At 34.1% G+C, this 21,364-nt stretch overlaps 1 protein-coding gene across 1 annotated transcript in view; it reads left to right on the top strand.

Moving 5' to 3' along the window:
- Nucleotides 1-21,364, top strand: part of AGBL3 (AGBL carboxypeptidase 3) — a 76,924-nt gene that overhangs the window by 16,862 nt on the left and 38,698 nt on the right. The window contains exons 4-10 of the mRNA XM_079150178.1: nt 37-144; nt 5,251-5,389; nt 7,124-7,903; nt 10,826-10,988; nt 15,162-15,288; nt 16,461-16,561; nt 17,031-17,143. Of these exons, the coding sequence (XP_079006304.1) occupies nt 37-144; nt 5,251-5,389; nt 7,124-7,903; nt 10,826-10,988; nt 15,162-15,288; nt 16,461-16,561; nt 17,031-17,143 (1,531 nt within the window). The remainder of the gene's footprint in view (nt 1-36; nt 145-5,250; nt 5,390-7,123; nt 7,904-10,825; nt 10,989-15,161; nt 15,289-16,460; nt 16,562-17,030; nt 17,144-21,364) is intronic.

Below are 21,364 nucleotides of genomic sequence, written 5' to 3'. Positions count from 1 at the left end.
AGTAATATTCAAATAATACCCCCCTCTTTCTTCCAGATTGGACTCCTTTCTATCCTGAGCCAGTATATATCCCAACAGGTCTAGAAATGGAACCGCTTTATTCAAACTCCAAGGAAGACACTGTGGTTTATCTGGCTGAAGATGGTAAGTGTATAATGAAACACATTGCTGAGAAATAAAATTTGACACCTTGGTTAATGTCTTAGTTATATTTGTTCTGCTGTTAATAGTAGAAATTTCAGATCACTATAAAGTCCCTGTCCCCATAATATTGGTTGAAATATTTGATTTGAATGTTAACTAATATTAATTATATTTTTGAAGAAATGATAGTTTATGTGAAACTCATTTAAAATAAGACTTCATGTTGACCATTATAATGGAGAATTATATTTAGAATGAATTCTGCCTCATGGAAGTTTTCAAAGATAAATCTAGCGCGCTCTGCAACTGTTGTTCGCTGGCGGTGTATAGCCCACATTCATGCAGTCCTTCACATGGGTTTCTTTTACTTGCATGCCTGTTCAATGCATTTCTTGGTGTTATCATCTTTGAAGGAGAAGAAAATACTCCATATTGCAAATAGCATCCAAGATCATATCTCAGGATATCATGCAGGATCAAGATTTATACTTTGAGAGCTCTCAATGCAAAATCTGTATCTGCTTTTATAATAAGAGAGTACTAATAATCAAACACAGAAGTCTCAGCCCATATTCTAAAGTGTACTGCTGCTGAAGCACTCATGTGAGGAATTATGAGGCTCCTGAACAGTTCCACCATCACTGTTTGATATCCTAGTGTTTTCATATATTGATAATTTATAGGAAGCATATGTGTTTGTAAAGTGCTAGCAAGACAAAGTTCACCATTTCTTTGTACAGTAAGCAAATCCATAAATCATGATTATATCCATATTTTTAAAAAACCGGAATGAAAGAAGTACCTCAGATTTTTTAAAATTTGATTTCAAATATTAACATGGTTAACCTCCCTTAGAGCTTCTATACATAACTGAAATAAGAGCTGATAAAAAAATTAAATTAAGGCGAGTCAGTGAGAGGTCTCACCAGGAATTAGATGGCACACATACGATAACATAAGACAGTTTAATGAAATTTAATGAATTTACAAAAGGGTGGACAGAATTAAGGGAGACTAAGAAGGGATGGTGAAGCAAGATAGGACTTCTGATGGAGCAGCATCAAATGTCTCCTGGGCCTGAAAGGGTAAGAGCACAGAATGGTTTCCAGACCTGCAGAAACCCTCAGCTGTTAGGAGAGCAGTCCCCAAACTGTGGTTTTCCATTTAAAAATAAAAATAAAAACCCGCTAACCTGTAGCGCTGAAGGGAGAAGTCCAGGGGAAGGGGTAACCCGATTTCATGCACCAGCTTCCCTTGCTCTGTGGTGCTTCCCCATCCCCAAAGGGCAAGGGGGCCTCTGAGGCAGCCCACAGAGATCAACTTCTTGAGAAATGTACAGTGTGAAGAGCAGAAGGTGAATCTGAAGGTAGACTGAACATCCATGTTAGTTAACATAATTTAATCTTATTTTTATGCCAGCCTTGGGAATTGTGAAGACCCACGTGTCAGTGGGTTGAAGGAAAACTGTAGAAACCAGGTTTAAGGATAAAAAAAAAAAGTCTAGCATTCTTGGTTTTCATCCAGCATATAAGTGACAGAAACTGAACAGAAAAAGGCAAATTTCAGTAGGTGAGATATAAATTAAATGTCAATGAAAATTAAATTTTCAAATAAAGTTGAAACCCTAGGATCAGATACTAAAGATTGTGACATTTGGTATGATTAGTTCTTATTTTGGTTAAATTGAGGTAAAATGTATAGAACAATGAAATACAAAGATCATAAGTGCATAATATTGTGGGCTTTAAATATAATCCATCCTCCTAATCAACACTAATATCAAGATATGGAACACTTTCTTCAGTCACCCCAGAAGTTTCCCACTTGTCCACGTTTGGTCAGTTCCCCAGCTGCATCCCTGGACAACCATTGTTCTTATATCTGTCACCACAAATTGATGTTGCTTATTCTTCAGCTTCACTGATGCAGTCATATAGCAAATACTCTTTTTGGTCTGGGTTCTTTGATTCAGAAATACATTTTTCAAAGTCATTTATGAAATTCGATTCTTTTTTATTGCCAAATAGTATTCCATCTTATAACTAGACCACAGTTTGTCATCTTTTTATGGTTGAAATGTATATAAATATGAATTCTGCATCAGATATATGTATTGTGCATATTTTCTTTCAGTCTGTGGCAGACCTTTTCATTTTTATAACAATGTCTTTTGATGAGTAGAAAATTTCAATTTGATGAAGTCAGTTACTAATTGTTTTTCTTTCAAGTTTAATGCATTTTGTGCCCTACTATCAAATCTTTGTCTTCCTCATGATGACCTGTACTTTGAGAAACTTTATCATTTTTCTCTTTTTCATTTATGTCTGTGATTCTTCTTGAATTGTTTTTTTATGAATGGTTTGGGATAGGAGTCAAGATTAATTCTTTCTCACCTGCTTATGAAATGATTTCATCATTGACTATAAGATGATTCAATCCTCCACTGAATTGCCTATCCACCTTTATTGTCAGTTGAATAGACACACATACATACACACACACATTTATATGCACACACACACACATACATGCATATGTTTCTAGATACTTAACACCACATTAAAGTAGCTTTATCCACAGCAGGCCACTTTGATATTAAAATAGCTACTTGAGATTTCTTTTGATTAGTATTTGCATAGTTTATCTTTTTCCAGCATTTGACTTTTAATCTGTACTTTTATTTAAATTCTTAAAAGTTTTGAGGTATAGACTGCATATAGTTGGGGTTTACTTTTTATAAAATTTGAAAATCTATGACTTTATTACATTTAATATAATTATTGGTGTGTTTGGATTAACAGCTATCATCTTGTTAGCTCTCTTGTATTTATCTCATCTGTTGTGTCTTTTTTGTTTTCAGCCTTCTTTGAGATTGAGTATATTTTTATTCCATTTGTCCCCACTATTTTGCCTTATCATGTGTACCTGTTTTTAAATTTTTATGTGGTTACCCTAGATTTTTTAATATGTATTTATCATTTAGAAAACTCTCCTTTCAAATAATCCCATGACACTTCACATCTTTTTTTTTTTTCTAGAATTTTCATTTGGTTATTTTTTTTATTTGGTTATTTTTTATAGTTTCCCTTCCTTTTTTGAGATTATTTGTTACCTCATTAGCTCTATCTTTTCCTTAAAGTTTTTGTACATTGGGCTGGGGAGATAGCTCAGTTGGTAGAGTGCTTGCCTGGCAAGCACAAGGCCCTGGATTCAATCCCCAGCACTGCAAAACAAAAACAAAAAAAAAAAAAAAGTTTTTGTATATATATTCAAAATCCTTTTCTGTTGCTGGGTGCAGTGGCATACACCTGTAATCCCAGTGGTTTGGTAGCCTGAGACAGGTGGATCACAAGTTCAAAGCCAGCTTCAGCAACTTAGTGAGGTCCTAAGCAACTCAGCAAGACTCTGCCTCTAAATAAAATACAAAAAAGGGTTGGGAATCTGGCTCAGTGGTTAAGTGCCCCTGGGTTCAATCCCTGGTATATAAAAAAAATTCTTTTCTTTCTATTAATTTCAACATGTGGGTTATCTTGGGGCCTGTAGAATACATACATATTATAATATATAATATGTGTAATATATACATAATATAGTATATATAATAACACATAATAAAATATATAATATACATTCTATAGAGAATGTACGCATTATCTCTGGCTGTTTCATGAAAAGTAAAAAAGGTTGGTCTGTTTTTATGCTATCGTTATGTTATCCTTACTTTTGAATGTGGTACTACTACATAGGGTGCAGCCTTTCTGGAATACTTAAAGTGTTCTGGGAGATATCTCCATCATGAATACATTGGAATTCCAGTATAGAGTGTATCCCCAAGCAATAAACAACCTTGCCTCCTCAACTCAACAAGACTATCGTATTATCTTTAAGTGTTACCTTGCTAAACTATAATCTAGAAAGTACTCCTATGCAGAAAGTGTATGTTGCTTCCTCATGGAACACATTTTTCTTGCTTCTCTGAATGATTCATATTTTTTATCATATGTAGGACATTGTGAAAGGTTGTTGTAGGGAGTCTGCATTTTTATAAAACTTTATGTTGAATTTTGTTCTAGCAGGCAGTTAAATTGCTGGCAAATCATTTTGCTTCTTTCAGGTGTGTGTGTGTGTGTGTGTGTTATAAGGGCCAGACATGGTGGCACACACCTGTAATCCCAGGCTGAGGCAGGAGGATCATAATTTCAAGGCCAGCCTTAGCAATATAGGGAGACCCTGTCTCAAAATAGAAAATAAAAAGGTCTCAGAATACAGCTCAGTGGTAGAACACGCAGGCAGGCTTATTTTTAGGATATACTTAATCTTAACCTACCCTTACATGTGAATATGGTACTTATACCTAGGGTACAGACTTTCTGGAGTTGCAGTTGAATACCCAAGGTGTTCTGGGAAATATTTCCACCATGAATACATTGGAATTCCAGTATATTCCCAAACCGTATGTTGGTATCTCAGCCCTCAGTGGTACTTCTTCTTGTCTTTCTAAGTCTCATCCTTCCTGTAGCTATACCCTCAGTAAAAGACTGGGAACCTCTGTTGAGATTGCTGAGGCTCTCCCTCTCTATCACTTTCTTCTCTCTGGTGCCTTGCCTTACAAATTTCAGCAGCTCCAAAAAATAAGCAGTCTTACCACAACTCAACAAAACTGTCATGTTATTAAGTGCAACCTCCCTCAACTGTGGTCCAGAAAGTATCTCTGTGCAGAAAATCAGGGCTCACTCCATATATTTATGTTTTTTCAGTGACTGTATAGTTCTGTTCTATGTGTTGTCCAAAGTAAAGAAAGGAGCTCATATTTTATGTTCAGTTTTACAGTCATTTACACTGAAAGGGAAAGTTCAGGATGAGTTACTCAGCAGAAGTGGAATGAATATTTTAATATGAAAAATATATAAACTTAATTTAGGTATTGCTTTTCTAGTCTAAGTACTCTTAGATTCTCTTTACTTCAATCCAAATCTGTATACATTGGTAACAAATTACTTTAAATTTACAGTCTTCATGCTTGTAGAAGTGTAGTTCCAAACTCTATGCAGAATAGCTTGCACACTTCAGACATGTCTCTACTTTGATGGTCTATTCTCTTACCAGCTTATAAAGAGCCCTGTTTTGTGTATTCCCGAGTTGGAGGCAACCGAACACCCTTGAAGCCACCTGTGGACAACTGTGACAACACTTTGATGTTCGAAGCAAGGTTTGAGAGTGGTAATCTACAGAAGGTAGTCAAAGTGTAGGTTTTAATAATTTTTATTGGAGGGACTAGACCATCAACTATATATATTATTTTTTATATTAGATACATTGAAGTTCTCATTAGAAAATTGTAATTTCTGAAGTATAGGTGCTAATTAGAGATATGAAGATTTGCTACATTTATTTTACCTATTCCCAGGTCATAATTTATACCTGTACTCAAATGTACATTAAAAAAAAAGTTACTTGGTAAAGGAAAAAAAGTCCCAACTAATCAGGTGAGATTGTATTATATAAACAATAGTCCAGTGAAATATTTTTGCCCTTATTAACATCTTTTTATAATTGTATTTTCTTCTTTAATAATAATAATAATATAAAACATTGACTGTATAATAGAAATCCCATACTCTGTCTCAGAGTAACACATCCAAATATTATTTGCTTGTAATAAAAGCAGCTCATTAAGAAAAATATAAAAACTTTCATATACTATAGGTCAGAGTAGAGATTTTTTTCTTTATTATTTCTACTTTAGCAAATTAATACTCATTGGACTTCACAACATAAAGATTAATCAAAATACAAATAATTAAATTATAATATAAATAAACATTAAAATTTTGGTAATCTAGAATATAATTTTGTATTTACTTTTTTCCTGAGTTATGTTATTTATAAATGCTTGTTGAATAAATTGTTGCATTTCATCTATGAAACAAAATACATGCAATACTTACTATTTTTAAAAATTAATTCATATTTTCAAACAAAAAAACGATATAGTTGTTTCATTAAATGTAGAAAACTATTTTGGTAAAATTAAACATCTCTTAACAGTAACATTTTCTGGGCTGATGGTGTAGTTCACAGCTTGCCTAGGATGAAAAAGAACCTGGGTTCTATCCTCAGCAAGTTCTGGAGGTTGGGAAGTCCAAAATCAAAGTAGCTGCAGATTCAAAATATGATGAAGGCCCACTTCTATATCTTCTTCATAGACCATGCCTTCTCACTGTGCCCTCGTATAGATAGAAGGGCAATCATCTAGCTCCAACTTCCTGTACTGTTCCTGTCCCAAGAATTCAGAGATTCAGTCCGTGGTTGGCCAGCTCCATTGCCCTGGGCTCAAGAGAGGCAGAAATCATGCCCATGAGTTTTGTGGAAGAGCCTTATTTAACATCATCTTCAGTGGTGGGATTCACCACCACTTCAGTTTGGGATTCACATAGTTATGAAATGTAGTCCTTGTACTAAAGAAGTTATTGTGCTGAAGGAATTCAAATTTTGTAATTTATATGTGATCTGTGAATCTATGTGATCGTCAATCTCTCAGTGAAAATCACTTCATATCCCCAGAATTGAAATGATTAGAAAACAGAAATATGTCTAAAGCAAAAAAGGACAAATGGATTTTTCTTGTTATCAATACTTCTTTTGAATCATTTATTTTATAGGAAACAACTGCTTTGAAATATATAATTTTTTACCAAAGCCCATGTTTTTATTGTGTTCTCTTGAGCACAAAGAAATACAAAGGATTTAGAATTAGCACAGAAGCTGTTTTTCAGCCAGTGAAAGAGAAAATTTCAGAATTTTATCTTTTGGAATGACTTGCTATTGGATACTGCCTAAGTAAACATTGTATCCCACAAAAATCTTTCTGTGGATATGTAAAATAGATAAAAATAAAATAATTTTCTTCATTTAACTTAAACTCAGATATCACTTTTACCTTCTTATGTGCTCTTCCCCTTCCTTTCTTGTGTATTAGGGCAGAATATGAATACCAGTTGACTGTGCGCCCTGATCTCTTCACAAACAAACACACCCAGTGGTACTATTTCCAAGTCACTAATACCCAAGCAGAAACTGCCTACAGATTCACTATTGTCAACTTCACCAAGCCCAGTAGTCTTTATAATCGGGGTATGCGCCCACTGTTCTATTCTGACAAAGAGGCCAAGGCCCATAACATTGGCTGGCAGAGAATAGGAGACCAAATCAGGTATTACAGGAATAACCTGGGGCAGGAAGGCCGCCACTTTTTCTCCCTTACGTGGACCTTTCAGTTTCCACACAACAAGGATACCTGCTACTTTGCTCACTGCTATCCATACACTTACACCAACCTGCAAGAATACCTTTCTGGCATCAATAACGACCCGGTACGGTCAAAGTTTTGTAAAATTCGAGTCTTGTGCCACACGCTTGCCAGGAACATGGTGTACGTGTTAACGATCACCACGCCCTTGAAGAACTCTGACTCCAGAAAGAGGAAGGCTGTGATTTTGACTGCAAGGGTCCATCCGGGAGAGACCAACAGCTCTTGGATCATGAAAGGCTTCCTAGATTATATTTTAGGAGACTCAAGTGATGCACAGTTGCTTCGGGACACTTTCATCTTCAAGGTGGTACCCATGCTGAATCCAGATGGAGTGATTGTGGGAAATTACCGGTGTTCCTTAGCTGGACGAGACCTCAACCGCAATTACACATCCCTCCTGAAGGACTCTTTTCCTTCCGTTTGGTATACACGGAACATGGTCCATAGGTAAAAGAAGACTCAAATTATCTCTGCTTGATTAGTAAACTTGGTAGTAAGAATTTTGCTCGGGTTGGGGTTGGAGCTCAGTGGTAGCGCGTTCGCCCAGGGCGTGAGGCCCTGGATTTGATCCTCAGTACCACATACAAATAAAATAAAGGTATTGTGTCTATATAGATATATATATAGAGAGAGAGAGAATCTTGTTCCCACAACCCCATTCATTTTACTTTGATTTTTCTTAAGGTACTTTGAAACAACCTTATTTTGTCCCCATTCTTCCCAAACGATTTTATAAATTTGTGGCATTATGCCACTGGATTCAATATCTTTCCCTTAAATAATGAAATAGATCCCAGAATGTTTTGATGACTCTGTAAAAATAATAGTTAAATTTGCATATCCCAAATTTGGTTGCTTGCTGAAGCTAACAGTAGCATTGATGTCTACAGTGGGATTCTTGAATCCCTTTTAAGTGGATGTTAACTGCATTTCACAGAGCCTTCCATTGTGTTGATCATACATTGCTGAATGAGTCTATCAGATTACATAGTTATTTAAACTTGCATGAACGTCATCTTAATTGCCCCTAGGAAAACTGAACAGCTTTAAAATTTCCAAAGACTCTAGAACAATAAAACATATACAACATTTAATTATTTATTGTTTAGGTGAATTCCTTGATGGATCATGGTAACAATAATGAGGAATAGACACGTGCTACTGTAGAGAGGTTTATTGGAGTAAGAGAACACCCATTCCTAATTCTAAGCCTCTTAGCTTTTTTGTTTAGGAGTAGGGATTTAGGGCTGGGGAGATAGCTCAGCTGGTAGAGTGCTTGCATTGTAAGCACAAGGCCCTGAGTTCAATCCCCAGTACTGCAAAAAAAAAAAAAAAAAAAAAAAAAGAGCAGGGATTTAAGAATTAAGCATATCATACTGAAATTCCTTTTATATTGTTTACTAACTGTGCAATTTAAAAAAAAAACTAAGTCTCAGTTTTGTCATCTATAAAACAGGAGTAACAGTACCTCAAAGTTGAGAGAACTAAATGAGAAAATTATTAACATGCTCAGAATAGGGGCTAGAACATTGAACTCTAAATGCATTTAATATGAATCGTCAAGTATAAAAAGAAAAAAGTTCATTGAATTTCCCTGCATGACACATGATGGATTACAGACCATCACCTGTTGGCTTGTCTTTAAGGACAAATGTCTCAGTTCTTAGATTGCCTTGAAGGAAGGTAACAAGCAGGAATCTATTCAATGAGTTTCAGAAGACTTCTAAGAAAGAGAAATAACTCAGTGCAATTAATCAAAGGTAAGTAAAATAAGAAATTGGTCCTGTTTGTGTGGAAAGGTGAGCAGCTGTAAGTAGATCTAAGAGTAAGTATATTTAAATCATATTAGAGTAAGAGAGAGTAGATCTTAGTTCAGGATACTTAGTATAAAATACTTACATATCTTAGTTACATGTGGATAAGAAGAAAATCCAAATTATTCTCTAAAAGTATTTTAATTAATGTAAGGTAAGATACCTTAATATCCTATTTTACTTTAGAAGTAATAATATTTCTGTAGGAATGGATTATTTAGAAGTAGAAGGTTTTTTTGACTCATGTATAAAAAGCTAAAACTGAGAAATTTGGGGTTTAAATATGCACAGCCTACTTCATATTTAAGTTCTTCACTTTCCTCACTTGATATTCATGCTTATCTAGTTAGTATTTTAAAAATTTGCAGTGATCTTTCAGTGGCTTTATGTCAGAAGTATGTTACTGATTAGAATTTATTTGGCAACAAATGAGATAAGGGTAATGAATGAATGTATATAACAGATTTCAGTTTGAAATTTCATTATAATTTAAAGGAGAATTGTTTTTAATAAAAGCAGTGTTTTAAATAATTTATTTTAGATTTTAATAGTTTTGTTTTATATATTACTATTCCTTTCATTTTAGTATTTATCCTTCCACATATAACAACAAATGGTACAACTTTCATTAATATAATAATGCTAGATAAGATCTGAAAATATAAAAAAGAGACAAAAATGTCTATAACTTTTTTATTTTTCATAAGTCTTCTCTGTTAGTCATTTTCATTAGTCAGTTTGAGGGTCTTATTTTTTATAGTTTTAAAATCATTGAGTGCTAAATTATGATTGTGGCCTTACAGAATGTATAATAATGTCTTTAATATATTTCTTAGAAATGTATTACAAAATTTTCAATTCAAATTTCGATACCATTTTTCTCAGAATGATATTTAGCCACCATACTAATTAAGAATTACCTATTATTTGGTTTCAACACCAATTTCTCAGGCATTCAATTTTTAACAAATATTTGGGTACTTATTATGTGCTGATCTAGAAGATTAAAAGTAGTCTTCATCCATAAGGAGTTTAAATATCAAAAATATGGAAACCTTCTAGACAAGTGCCAAGGAAATGCTACCCATAAAGTGCTACATTAGTTTGAAAAGAGAGAAATAGATGGGCTCTGTTAGTCAGCAAGAAGTGATGGGTTTCCCTGGGTGCGGGTAGCAGTTACATTTATAAAGGTGAAGGGGAAAGACATTCCAGTCCTCTAGAATCGAGGTGAAAAGTAATTCGCAAAAGCAGCAGTGATCTGTTTTCTCAGCTCAATAGAAAGCCAGAACTATAGACCAGAACTTGCTGGGACAAAGTCTTCAGAGTAAGGTAAATTTGTTCTTATGAAAGGCAGATTTTATATATAACAAACAGAAACTTATACATGTTTTTAAAAATGTATATTAATAATAATATGTGGTGTAGATAAGAGTAAAATTGAAAGCTAGGATATAAGAAACTGTATTATTTGGATTTTACATTTATAAATCCAGAATTGTACCCATAGAAAATTCTGAGGTAATATTTAGTACTTTGTTCTTTTTCTTCTTGATAGGTTGATGGAGAAACGAGAGGTTATTTTGTATTGTGATCTCCATGGACATAGCAGGAAAGAGAACATCTTCATGTATGGTTGTGATGGTAGCGACAGATCCAAAGCATTATACTTACAGCAACGAATCTTTCCATTCATGCTGAGTAAAAATTGTCCAGATAAAGTAAGTACTTTTTTAAGATTTTTCTTTTATTTTACTAAATGTTGCCCATGTAGGATAGTGGAATGAATCTATCGAGTAACCTTCTTTTTGTTAATCATTTTGACTGATTTAGACACCATAAGAAAATAACTATGTGGAATTTTTCAGTGACCAATAATTTGAAAATATGAGAAGACAAGAATTCCCATAGTCCCACCCTGTTAATGCCACCACTGTTTTACCTTTAAAAAGCTTCCTCTAGCTGGGCATGGTGGCTCATGCCTGGAATCCCAACAGCTCGGGAAGCTGAGGCAGGAGGATCTTGAGTTCAAAGCCAGCCTCAGCAATGGTGAGGCAGTAAGCAACTCAGTGAGACCCTGTCTGTAAGTAAAATAAAAATAGGGTTGGGGATGTGGCTCAGTGGTTGAGTGCCCCTGAGTTCAATCCCCAGTACCAAAAAAAAAAAAAAAAAAAATACAAATCAGAAACTTCCTCTACGGACCATTTTCATCAATCAAGTTTTGGGATCTTTATTTATTGTTTTAGTATATATTCAATGGGTAAATTATGTAGGCTAACAGATGTGCTCTTAAGAAATACATAATAATTTCCTTAGTGTATTTATTAGAATTTTACCAGGAAGTATTTCAAAAATATAGAGAAATTAGAATGAGAAGAGAATAGTGTATTTTCAGACTGTAGAAACCACTCAGTTACAAAAGATGTGAATTTTTTTAAGCATTCTTTAAAGATTTTAGATTAACTGAAAAAAAAATTTCTGTAAACTTCCTCTTAGGTTCTCAATCAAACAATTCAATTATAAAGACCTTACTGGGAAGTACTTATTGTTTTCTGGGGATAACTAGGATCCAAAGATATAAAAAGGAAAGGATGATCTGGTAAGAATAGCTATGTACAGAAATCATAGCTTTACTACCCAAAGAGTGTTTATTCCTTTAGAAAGATCAGCGAAAGCAACCCCAATACCCAAAGCTGTCCCTTTATAGTCATGGAAGTACTCATAGGTATAGTTTATTACTCCTATAAAATGATCCCATTTTATTAAGATATTTTAATATTTGTCTATTGACATATTTCTTACATGAAATGGATCAGTTGCTTGAATAATACAACCAGTCTACAGTTTTAAATATGTCTTCCACATAATATAAATTTTGCTTAAAAGATATAGGTTTGCCAGGTATGATGGCACGTGCCTGTAATTTCAGCAACTCAGGAGGCTGAGGCAAACAGATAGCAAGTTCCAGGCCATGTTCAGCAACTTAGTGAGACCCTGTCTCAACAATAAAAAGGACTGGGGATGTTGCTCAGTGGTAAAATGCCCCTGGGTTCAATCCCCAGTACTAATATATGTATGTGGAGAGAGAGAAGGGGGCGAGGAGTGTCCATTCTAGGTTTTTTCTTAAGCATGCTCCTTAAAATCTCTTTGTGCAAATCCACAATTATAGTTGGAGATATCAAATTCCTCTCTCAATTAATAATTGGTACACAGACAACAGACAAGGATATATAAGAACTAAAAACACCATTGTGTGAGTCAGCTTTTTGTGACTGTGACCAAAATACCTGATGGAACAATTTACAGGAGGAAAAGTTTATTTGGGGCTCATGGTTTCAGAGGGTCAATCCATACTCAGGTTACTCCATCACTCTGGGCCTGAGGTGAGTGAGACAGAACATCATGGTGGAAGGGCATGGCAGAGGATGGCTGCTCAGCTCATGACATCCAGAAAGCAGAGGGAAGCCCGGGATAAGATGATCCCCAAGGTCATGCCTCCAGTGACCTGCTTCCTTCACTCACACCCCACCTCCCCAGCCCTACCACCTAATAGTCCGTTCAGCTCTCATAATATAATCATTCCACCTCTGAACACTCCTGCACTTCGTGACACTTGAACTTTTGGGGGGATACCTTATATCCAAACCATAAAAACCACCACATAACTGATTTCAAGGGACATTTACAGAACATTTTACTGAACAACAAAATACACATTATATACAAATGCACATAGAACATTTGCAAAAGTATGGATTATATCCTATTTTAATACAAACCTTACAAGTTTGAAATAGTTGGAATCATATAAATATGTCAACTGACACAATGGAATTAACTTAGAAATCAATAAAAGAAAAAAATAAGATCTCCAAACATTAGAAATTAAACCACATTTCTAAATAATCCTTAGTCCAAAGAGGAGGTCTCAAGGAAAATTCAATAAATATTTTAAGCTGAAGGAAAATGAAAATACATGACATATCACATTTTGTGAAATTCAGCTAAAATAGCAGTGCTTTAAAAAGAATAAAGATCTCAAGTCAATAATCTTAAGTTTCTATAAAAAGAAACTACAAAAAGAAAACAAGCCCCAAACAAGCAGATAATTAATATAGGAGCAGGTCAGTGAAACTGGAAACAGAAAACCAATGAAGAAAATCTTTAAAACAGAAAGCTTGGTCAAGAGCAATAAAACTGAGAAAACTTAAATCAAGACTGATGAGGAAAAGGAGGAGATGACACAAATTATCAATATCAACAATAAGAGAGGATATCACTACAAACCTTGCAGGCATTAAGACAATAAGACAAACATGTTGTTTCATTTCTTCTTTCCAGTCTGTCTGTCTTTTCTTTCTATCTCTTGCTTTACACACTGGTTAAAACTTCCAGTGTAAGGTAGTACACCTATTAGAATGGCTAAAATTTAAAACACCAGTCATCCCAAATGCTAACAGGAACTTGGAGCAACTAGAATTCTCATTCATTGTTGAGGAGAATGAAGAATGATATAGCATTTTGGAAAATAGTTTGGCATTTTCTTATAGTTTAATGTATATATTTAGATCATCTGGCAATTTCATTCCGAGGAATATACCCTAGAAAAATGAAAATTTAACATTCAGATATAAACCTTTACACATAAATGTTTATATCAGTTCTATCATAATTTTCCAAAACTGGAATCAACCCAAAATATCCTTTAACTGGTGAATGAACAAATCAACTTTCACACATCCACACGATGGAATACTGTTTAGCAATAAAAAGGAATGAATCCTTGCAACAAGTGGATAAATCTCAAAGGCATATCCCATGTGAAAGAAGCCAGCCTCAAAATGTGGTGTCCTGTATTATTCTATTTATGTGACAATCTTGAAAAACAAAAAGTAATCAGAGGGTGTGACTACAAAGGATAGTATGAGACGTTTTGTTCAGGGTAATAGAACTATTTCAAATTTGCAGGCAAATGGATGAAATTGGAGAATATCATGCTAAGTGAGATAAGCCTATCTCAAAAAACCAAAGGTCGAATGATATCGCTAATAAGTGGATGATGACACATAATGGGGGGTGGGAGGGGTTAGAGTTTAGGGTTAGGGAGGGGGCAAGAATGGAGGAAGGAAGGACTGTATAGAGGGAAGAGAGGGGTGAGAGGGGTGGGGGAAGGGAAAAAATAACAGAATGAATCAAACAACATTGCCCTATGTAAATTTATGATTACACAAATGGTATGCCTTTACGCCATGTACAAACAGGGAAACGAGATGTATCCCATTTGTTTACAATTAAAAAAAAAAAGAACTATTTCAATCCCAGTTGCAGTGGTGGTACACGAATCTCTACATGTGTTAAATTTCTTAGAATGGAGCACAAATCAATTTTGTATTATGTTGAGTAAAAAGTAAAATTTCTGCAAAAATCCTTTGGTAGACAATGATCTCTTTATAGACAATTTTTAATGCATCTTTCAAATGATCTTTCATATAAAAATAAAGAATATTTAGTCTATTTTGGAGATCTATAACAATAATCTTCATTTCTAAAAATGTTTAAAAACCTGCCTAGAACTTAAAAAGATAAAGATTCCATCCAAACAGTATTAAGAATTCAGTGATATTGTATTAATTTTATGTTAATTATTGATTAATCAGTATTATCAGATGGTCTAGACATGTTATATAAAGATGAAGTAAATTTTATTTCTTGAATTAGAATCTAGTTCTCAGAAATGTACACGTCATCTTTAAATGAATTATTTCCATTGGTCAAGAAATGAAAAATAGCTCCTTGAGCTTTAGTGAGAATTACAGATTTTACAGTTACTTTTTCATTTTCAACCTTTCTTCCTAAGAACGAAACAGGTCCCATTTTTATTGTCTTTTTGTCAGTTTTCGTTCCCAGCTTGCAAGTTTAATGTTCAGAAGAGCAAGGAAGGAACAGGAAGGGTGGTAATGTGGAAGATGGGAATCAGGAACAGCTTTACCATGGAGGCCACCTTTTGTGGATCTACTTTGGGTAAGGCCAGGTGTTCTCACAGCCCCACAGAGCATTAAACCAAAAATATGTATTTTCAATGTAAAATTAATAGTACAGTTGATCTGGTAGTTAGTTAGCTCATTCTTCCCATGTGAACATATGCTGATATTTAGTCAATATCTATATATGGAATGAATAAACTTCCACTATAAGGTATCTCTATTTTCATTTCCCTTTTCTTATTTAAAAAGGAATGTTTGACATGTTGTGTGTAGAATAATTGGTTGTTTCATAAAATAATCTTTAAATACTTGTTTTTTTAAAGAAGATTTCTATATATTTTTAAATGGGGGTTTCTGATGATTTCAAGACAAAGCAATGCACATACCTAAAAATGGTGGAAATATTCTTATTGAATTTGGTCCTTCAAAAGCAAAAAGAGACTGCTATGGGGTGTGTGTGTGTGTATGTGTGAATTTATATTTAAAAGGAAACACTTGAGTCCGTTAACTAAATATTAAAATGTGCTTTGTAGTCTCATGTAAGAAATCTTTTAGTCACATCTAACACATATTAATGCACTTAAAATACTGTAGATTATTTTTTATTTTAATTGTTTTTTAAATTTTAATTATTTGTCACATTGTTGGACAATGTATCTACTCAAAGGAAAATGGTAGAAATTCACATAAATGATTTCTGGTTAGTTTTGTTTTGTTTTGTTTTCTCAGTACTGGGGATGGAACTCAGGGCCTTGTGCTTGCAAGACAAGCACTCTACCAGCTGAGCTATCTCCCCAGCCCTCTGGTAGAACATTATTCATGATGATGAAAACATTCTCTCATAAAATCTTGATCCGCTTTTTTCAGAGTGATTACTAATACTTTTTATAACTTGAAACAAATATTACAGAAGTGTCTAACTGAATTTTCTTTTCCCTTGCAACATAAACTAATCTGTGTTAAAATAAGGAAAAGCAGTAGCTTAGGTTTTTTTTTTTTTTTTTTCCTTTCAGCATTGGAGTAGATTGCTTTATCTTTATTTTTAACTTTAATGTGATAAGCAGTTAAATAACCTGCCCCAGAGAGGAAAATCCAAAAGATAGGATATGGGATCATATCAATGTTTGTTCACATCATTGCATTTTAGACCTGCTTGCTAAGGAAAAGTGAACTCATCCTCAAGGGCAGATAAACTTATTGATGTTTTAGGTAATAAACGAGGCACTCATTTCAGCACAAAAGACTTGGAGTCAATGGGCTACCATTTTTGTGATTCTCTCTTGGACTATTGTGATCCCGATCGGAGCAAGGTAAGCCAAGAGCGCTTGATAAAGAATCAGATTCTAGCCTATCCGATAATACAACCAGCCCATCAACTTACAGCAGTTTTTTCCTTTTAATGTCCTAAACCCATGATCTGGAAGTTTTGTTATTGTTGTTTGTTTGTTTGTTTGTTTGTCATATTTAATGTCCCGGTAACTGTTATTCCAGGTGCCTATAAATATTCAATTAGTTTGATTAGGAAGTAAAAAAAAATATTTTTTTAGCACAGCAGATTGAACCCAGTGCATGCTAGACAAGTGCTCTACCTCTGAGTTACATTCCCTAGCCCTTTCTTAATATTTTATCTTATATTGAGGTTGAGTTTGGCTAAGTTGTCCAGGCTGGCCTCGAACTTACAATTCTCCTTCCTCAGCCTCCCAAGTATCCAGGATTATAGACATGTACACAGCATGAAGCAATTATTTCATAATGAACTCATTTATAATTTTTCTCTAGTATTATCAGTGCCTGAAAGAACTAGAAGAAATGGAAAAACATATGAGCTTGGAAAAATCCTATGAAGATTCAGATACTTCTCTAATAGAAATTACATTGGATCTAGAGTCTAGGTAAGTCAGTACTGTTGAACTAATGCAATTTGTTATATTGTTTTACTATGCTCTTTATAATAATACTAGGATATTGTTGTCAATTCCACACTGAGAATTCCAACTATAAGCAGGGGGCAGATTTTTCAGTGCACCTGATTTTGTCCAGACTACATCTGACTTTAGTTAATTTACTCTTTTATTCAAATGAGCATTGTTATGCACAGTGTACTTTATGTGAAAGACATACCAAATTTTGTTTGCTTTCTCTCTTTTAGACTTTGTTAAAACATTTTATGTTCACAGCAAAATTGAGTAGAAAGTACAGAGATTTCCAAATTGCCCCCTACCTCCACACACACATAGCCTTTCCCATCACCAACATCTCCCCACCGCAGTGGTATGTATGTTATCATTGATGAGTTTATATTGATATGTCCTTGTCACTCAAAGTCCATTCTTAAATTAGGGTTCACTCTTGGTGTTATAGATCCTATATTTTTGGACAAATTTATAATGATATGTATCCACAATTAAAGTATCATACAGAGTATTTTCACTGTATGGGTTCACTTCAGAGTTCACCTATCCTTTCCTGCCCTCATCCCTAACTCCTGGAAACCTTAGATCTTTTCAGTTGTCTCTATAGTTTTGTCTTTTCCAGAATGTCATTTGGTTAGAATTGCACAGTATATAGCCTTTTCAAACTGGCTTCTTTCAATTGATAATATGCATATAAGTTTCATTCACGTCTTTTCATGGCATAATAACTCATTAGCACTCAATAATATTCCATTATCTGAATATACCACAGTTTATTCACTGTCTTACTGAAGGACAGCCCAATTGCTTCACAGGTTAGGCGATTGTGAATAAAGCAGCTATAAACATCCATTTGCAGGTTTTTCAGTGGATATGTTTTGTATCCTTTGGGTAGATATCAAGAAGCATGAATGGCCATGTAAGAGTATGTTGTTTGTTTTTTGTTTTCTTTTCAGCATTGGAATAGATTGCTTTCTCTTTATTTTTAACTTTAATGTGGTAAAAACAGTTAAAAAAAATCTACCCTTGTAACAATAATTTTAAGCATACAATATATTAGCAGAACTCTGCAGTTTATTCATCTTTCTTAACTGAACTTTTATGCCTGTTGATAACTCCCACTATCCTACCTCAGCTCCTGGTAACCATCATTCCATTGTTTGATTCTATTAGTTGGACTATTTTACATATTCCGTATTAGCGGAATCATTCAGATTTGTGTTTCTGTGACTGACTTATTTCACTTAGTGTAATTTCCTCAGGGTTCGTTCATATTGTCACATACTGGAGTGTTTCCTTCTCTTTTAAAGCGGGGCAGTATTCCACTGTATTTCATGCCACGTGTTATTTGTCTGTTCATCTGTTTATACATACTTGGGCTGTTTCCACATCTTGGCTGTTATAAACAGTGCTGCACTAAGCATGAGAGTGCCGATCTCTCTTCAGGCTCTAGGTTTCAGTTCTTTCAGATAAGCACCCAGAAGCAGAATTTCTGGATCATGTGGTAGTTCTATTTTTAGTTTGCTGAGGAACCTCAATACTACTTTCGATAGCAGCTTCGCCATCTTGCGTTCCCTCCAACGGTGTACAAGGTTCCAGTTTCCCTACATTCTCACCAACAGTTGTTGTCTTTTGTTTCTTAATAACAACCATCCTAACAGGTGTGAGGTAAAATTTCATTGTGTTCTTTATTTGCATTTCCCTGAATATCAGTGCTGTGGAGTATCTTTTCATATGCTTCTTGGCCATTTCTGTGTCTTCCTTGTTGAAATGTCTTTTCAAATACTTAGTCCAGTTTGGTTATGGGGTATTTTTGGCAATTAAGTTGTAGAAGTTCCTTAGGGTTTTAAGATTAATCCTTTATCAGATGTACAATTTGCCTTTTCTCTGTTTTTTCTTTTTAGTTTGATATAGTTTAGCTCATTTATTTTTGTCTGTGTTGCCTATGTTCTTAGGGTCATATCCATAAAATCATTGCCAAGATCAGTACCATGGAGCTTTGCCTTTGTGTTTCTCCTAGGAGTTTTATAGTTTCAAATCTTTCCTTTAAGTGTTTAGTTCATTTTAAGTTCTTTTTTTATATAGTACAAGGGTCCAGTTTCTTTTTTTCTTTTTTTGGGAGGGGTGTGGCGCGGTAGGCAAGGCAAACCTTTACTTCTGCCAGAGGGCGTGCTACAATCTGGCTAGCAAGGGTGCCTGGGCGTGCAGTAGGCCTGTTTACATACCTAAGCCCTGGCTGGAATACTCAGAGGTACAATCTATGTGATGGGGTAATTTTAGATTTAGGACTGGTAGAAGGGAAAGTCTACTACAGTTGGATCCAATTAAGGCTGAATATTATCTTTTGAAAATGGAAGGGTCTACTTTCATTCTTCTGCTTGTGGATATCCAGTTTTCCCTACATTATTTGTTAAGGAAACTATTCTTTCTCCATTGTATATCCTTGACACTCTTGTTGATTATCAGTTTACCATATATGGGCAAATTTATTGGGGGTTTCTAGATTCTATTCCAGGGTTCTGGATGTCTGTAGCTTTATTATAATATAATTTGAAGTCAGGAAAAATGATGCCTCCAACTTTGTTCTTTTCCTAGATACTTAAGATGTAAAGTTAGGTTGTTTAATTGAGATCATTAATGTGATCGTTCATCACAATAAATTTCCCTCAGTATTGCTTTTGCTATATCTCACAAATATTGGTATGTTGTGTTTTCAATTTTGTTTTTCTTTAGGTATGTTTTAAATTCCTTTTTGACTTTTCCTTTAACCCAATAGATCATTCAAAGGCATGCCATTTAATTTCTATTTATTTGTGAATATTTCAGTTTTCCTTCTGTTATTGATTAATTTTCTATTCTATTGTGATCAGCATGATACTTGGTATTATTTCAGTTTTCTTAAATTTGTTAAGACTTGTTTTGTGACCCAACATGATCTGCTATAAAGAAAGTTCATGTGTACTTAGAAGATGTGGATTCTACTGCTATTGAGTGAAATGTTCAGTGCATATCCATTAGATCCATTTGATCCATGGTATTGTTCAAGTCCTCTGTTTCCTTACTGATCTTCTGTTTGGTTGTTCTATCCATTATTGAAAGTGAGATATTAAAGCCTCCTACTATTATTATATTGCTTCTATTTCTCCCTCTAGTACGTAAAGTTGCTTTATATATTTAAGTACTCTTAACGTTGAATGTGTATGTGTATGCACACAAGGTATGATGGATGTGTGTGTATCCACCGTATCTTCCTGATAGATCAACCCTTTTATACTTACATAATATTCTTTGTCTCTTGTAATAGTTTTTTAGCTACATTAAAATTTTAATGTCTTTACAATAAAATAGCATAATATTAATAGGCTAGACAGAAATTGAAAGAATATGTTTCAATATATATATATAAACAAGAAATTATTGCTATATAAAGCAAACAAAGTAAAAGATAAATAATAAATGGAAAACTACAAAATATATGAACTGATAATTCACAAAGGAGAAAAACAAAAATATATTAAAAGATACTCAACCTCATTATTAACCAGGGAAATGAAATAAACAACAAAATATCATTTCAATCATTTTATGATAGTTTTTGACCTAGTCTACTTTGTCTGGTGTAAGTATAGGTACCCCCACTCCATTTGGTTACTATTTGCATAGGATATCTCTTTTGGATGTATTTACTTTCAGCCTATGTGTGTCCTTTAATCTAAAGGAAATTTTTGTAGACAACATGTAATTGGGTATTATTTTTAAATCCATTCAGTCACTCTGTGTCCTTTGGGGAGTTTAACCCATTTAAATTTAAAGTAATTATTGATAGGGAAGGATTTACTGTTGAAATTTTGTTGATTGTTTTCTATTAGTCTTGTGGTTTGGTCTTCCCTCTCTCCAAATTGTTTTTAGTGCTGTCATTGCCCACAGAGGACTGACACTTTTATAGAGAGGACATAAAAGTACTATAATATTAGTGAATAAAACAGTATAAAATTCAATGCTAAGGAAATATTGTTGGAAGAAGGAAGGTATTGATTTTAGAACAGTTTCTATAGGAAAGGTAGAATAAATGTTTTATTCTTCCTTGTATTTATACAGTTTCGAATTCTGAAACTTCCGCTGGTGACTAATACATTTATTTGCAGATAGTATCATTTTCAACTCATGGATTTGTTCATATTTGACATGTTCTAATCATTT

Source organism: Sciurus vulgaris (assembly GCF_902686455.1).
Source record: "Sciurus vulgaris genome assembly, chromosome: 8".
NCBI lineage: Eukaryota > Metazoa > Chordata > Mammalia > Rodentia > Sciuridae > Sciurus > Sciurus vulgaris.
The sequence above is the reverse complement of the archived record's forward strand: the minus strand, read 5'-3'. Positions and strand labels throughout refer to the sequence as shown.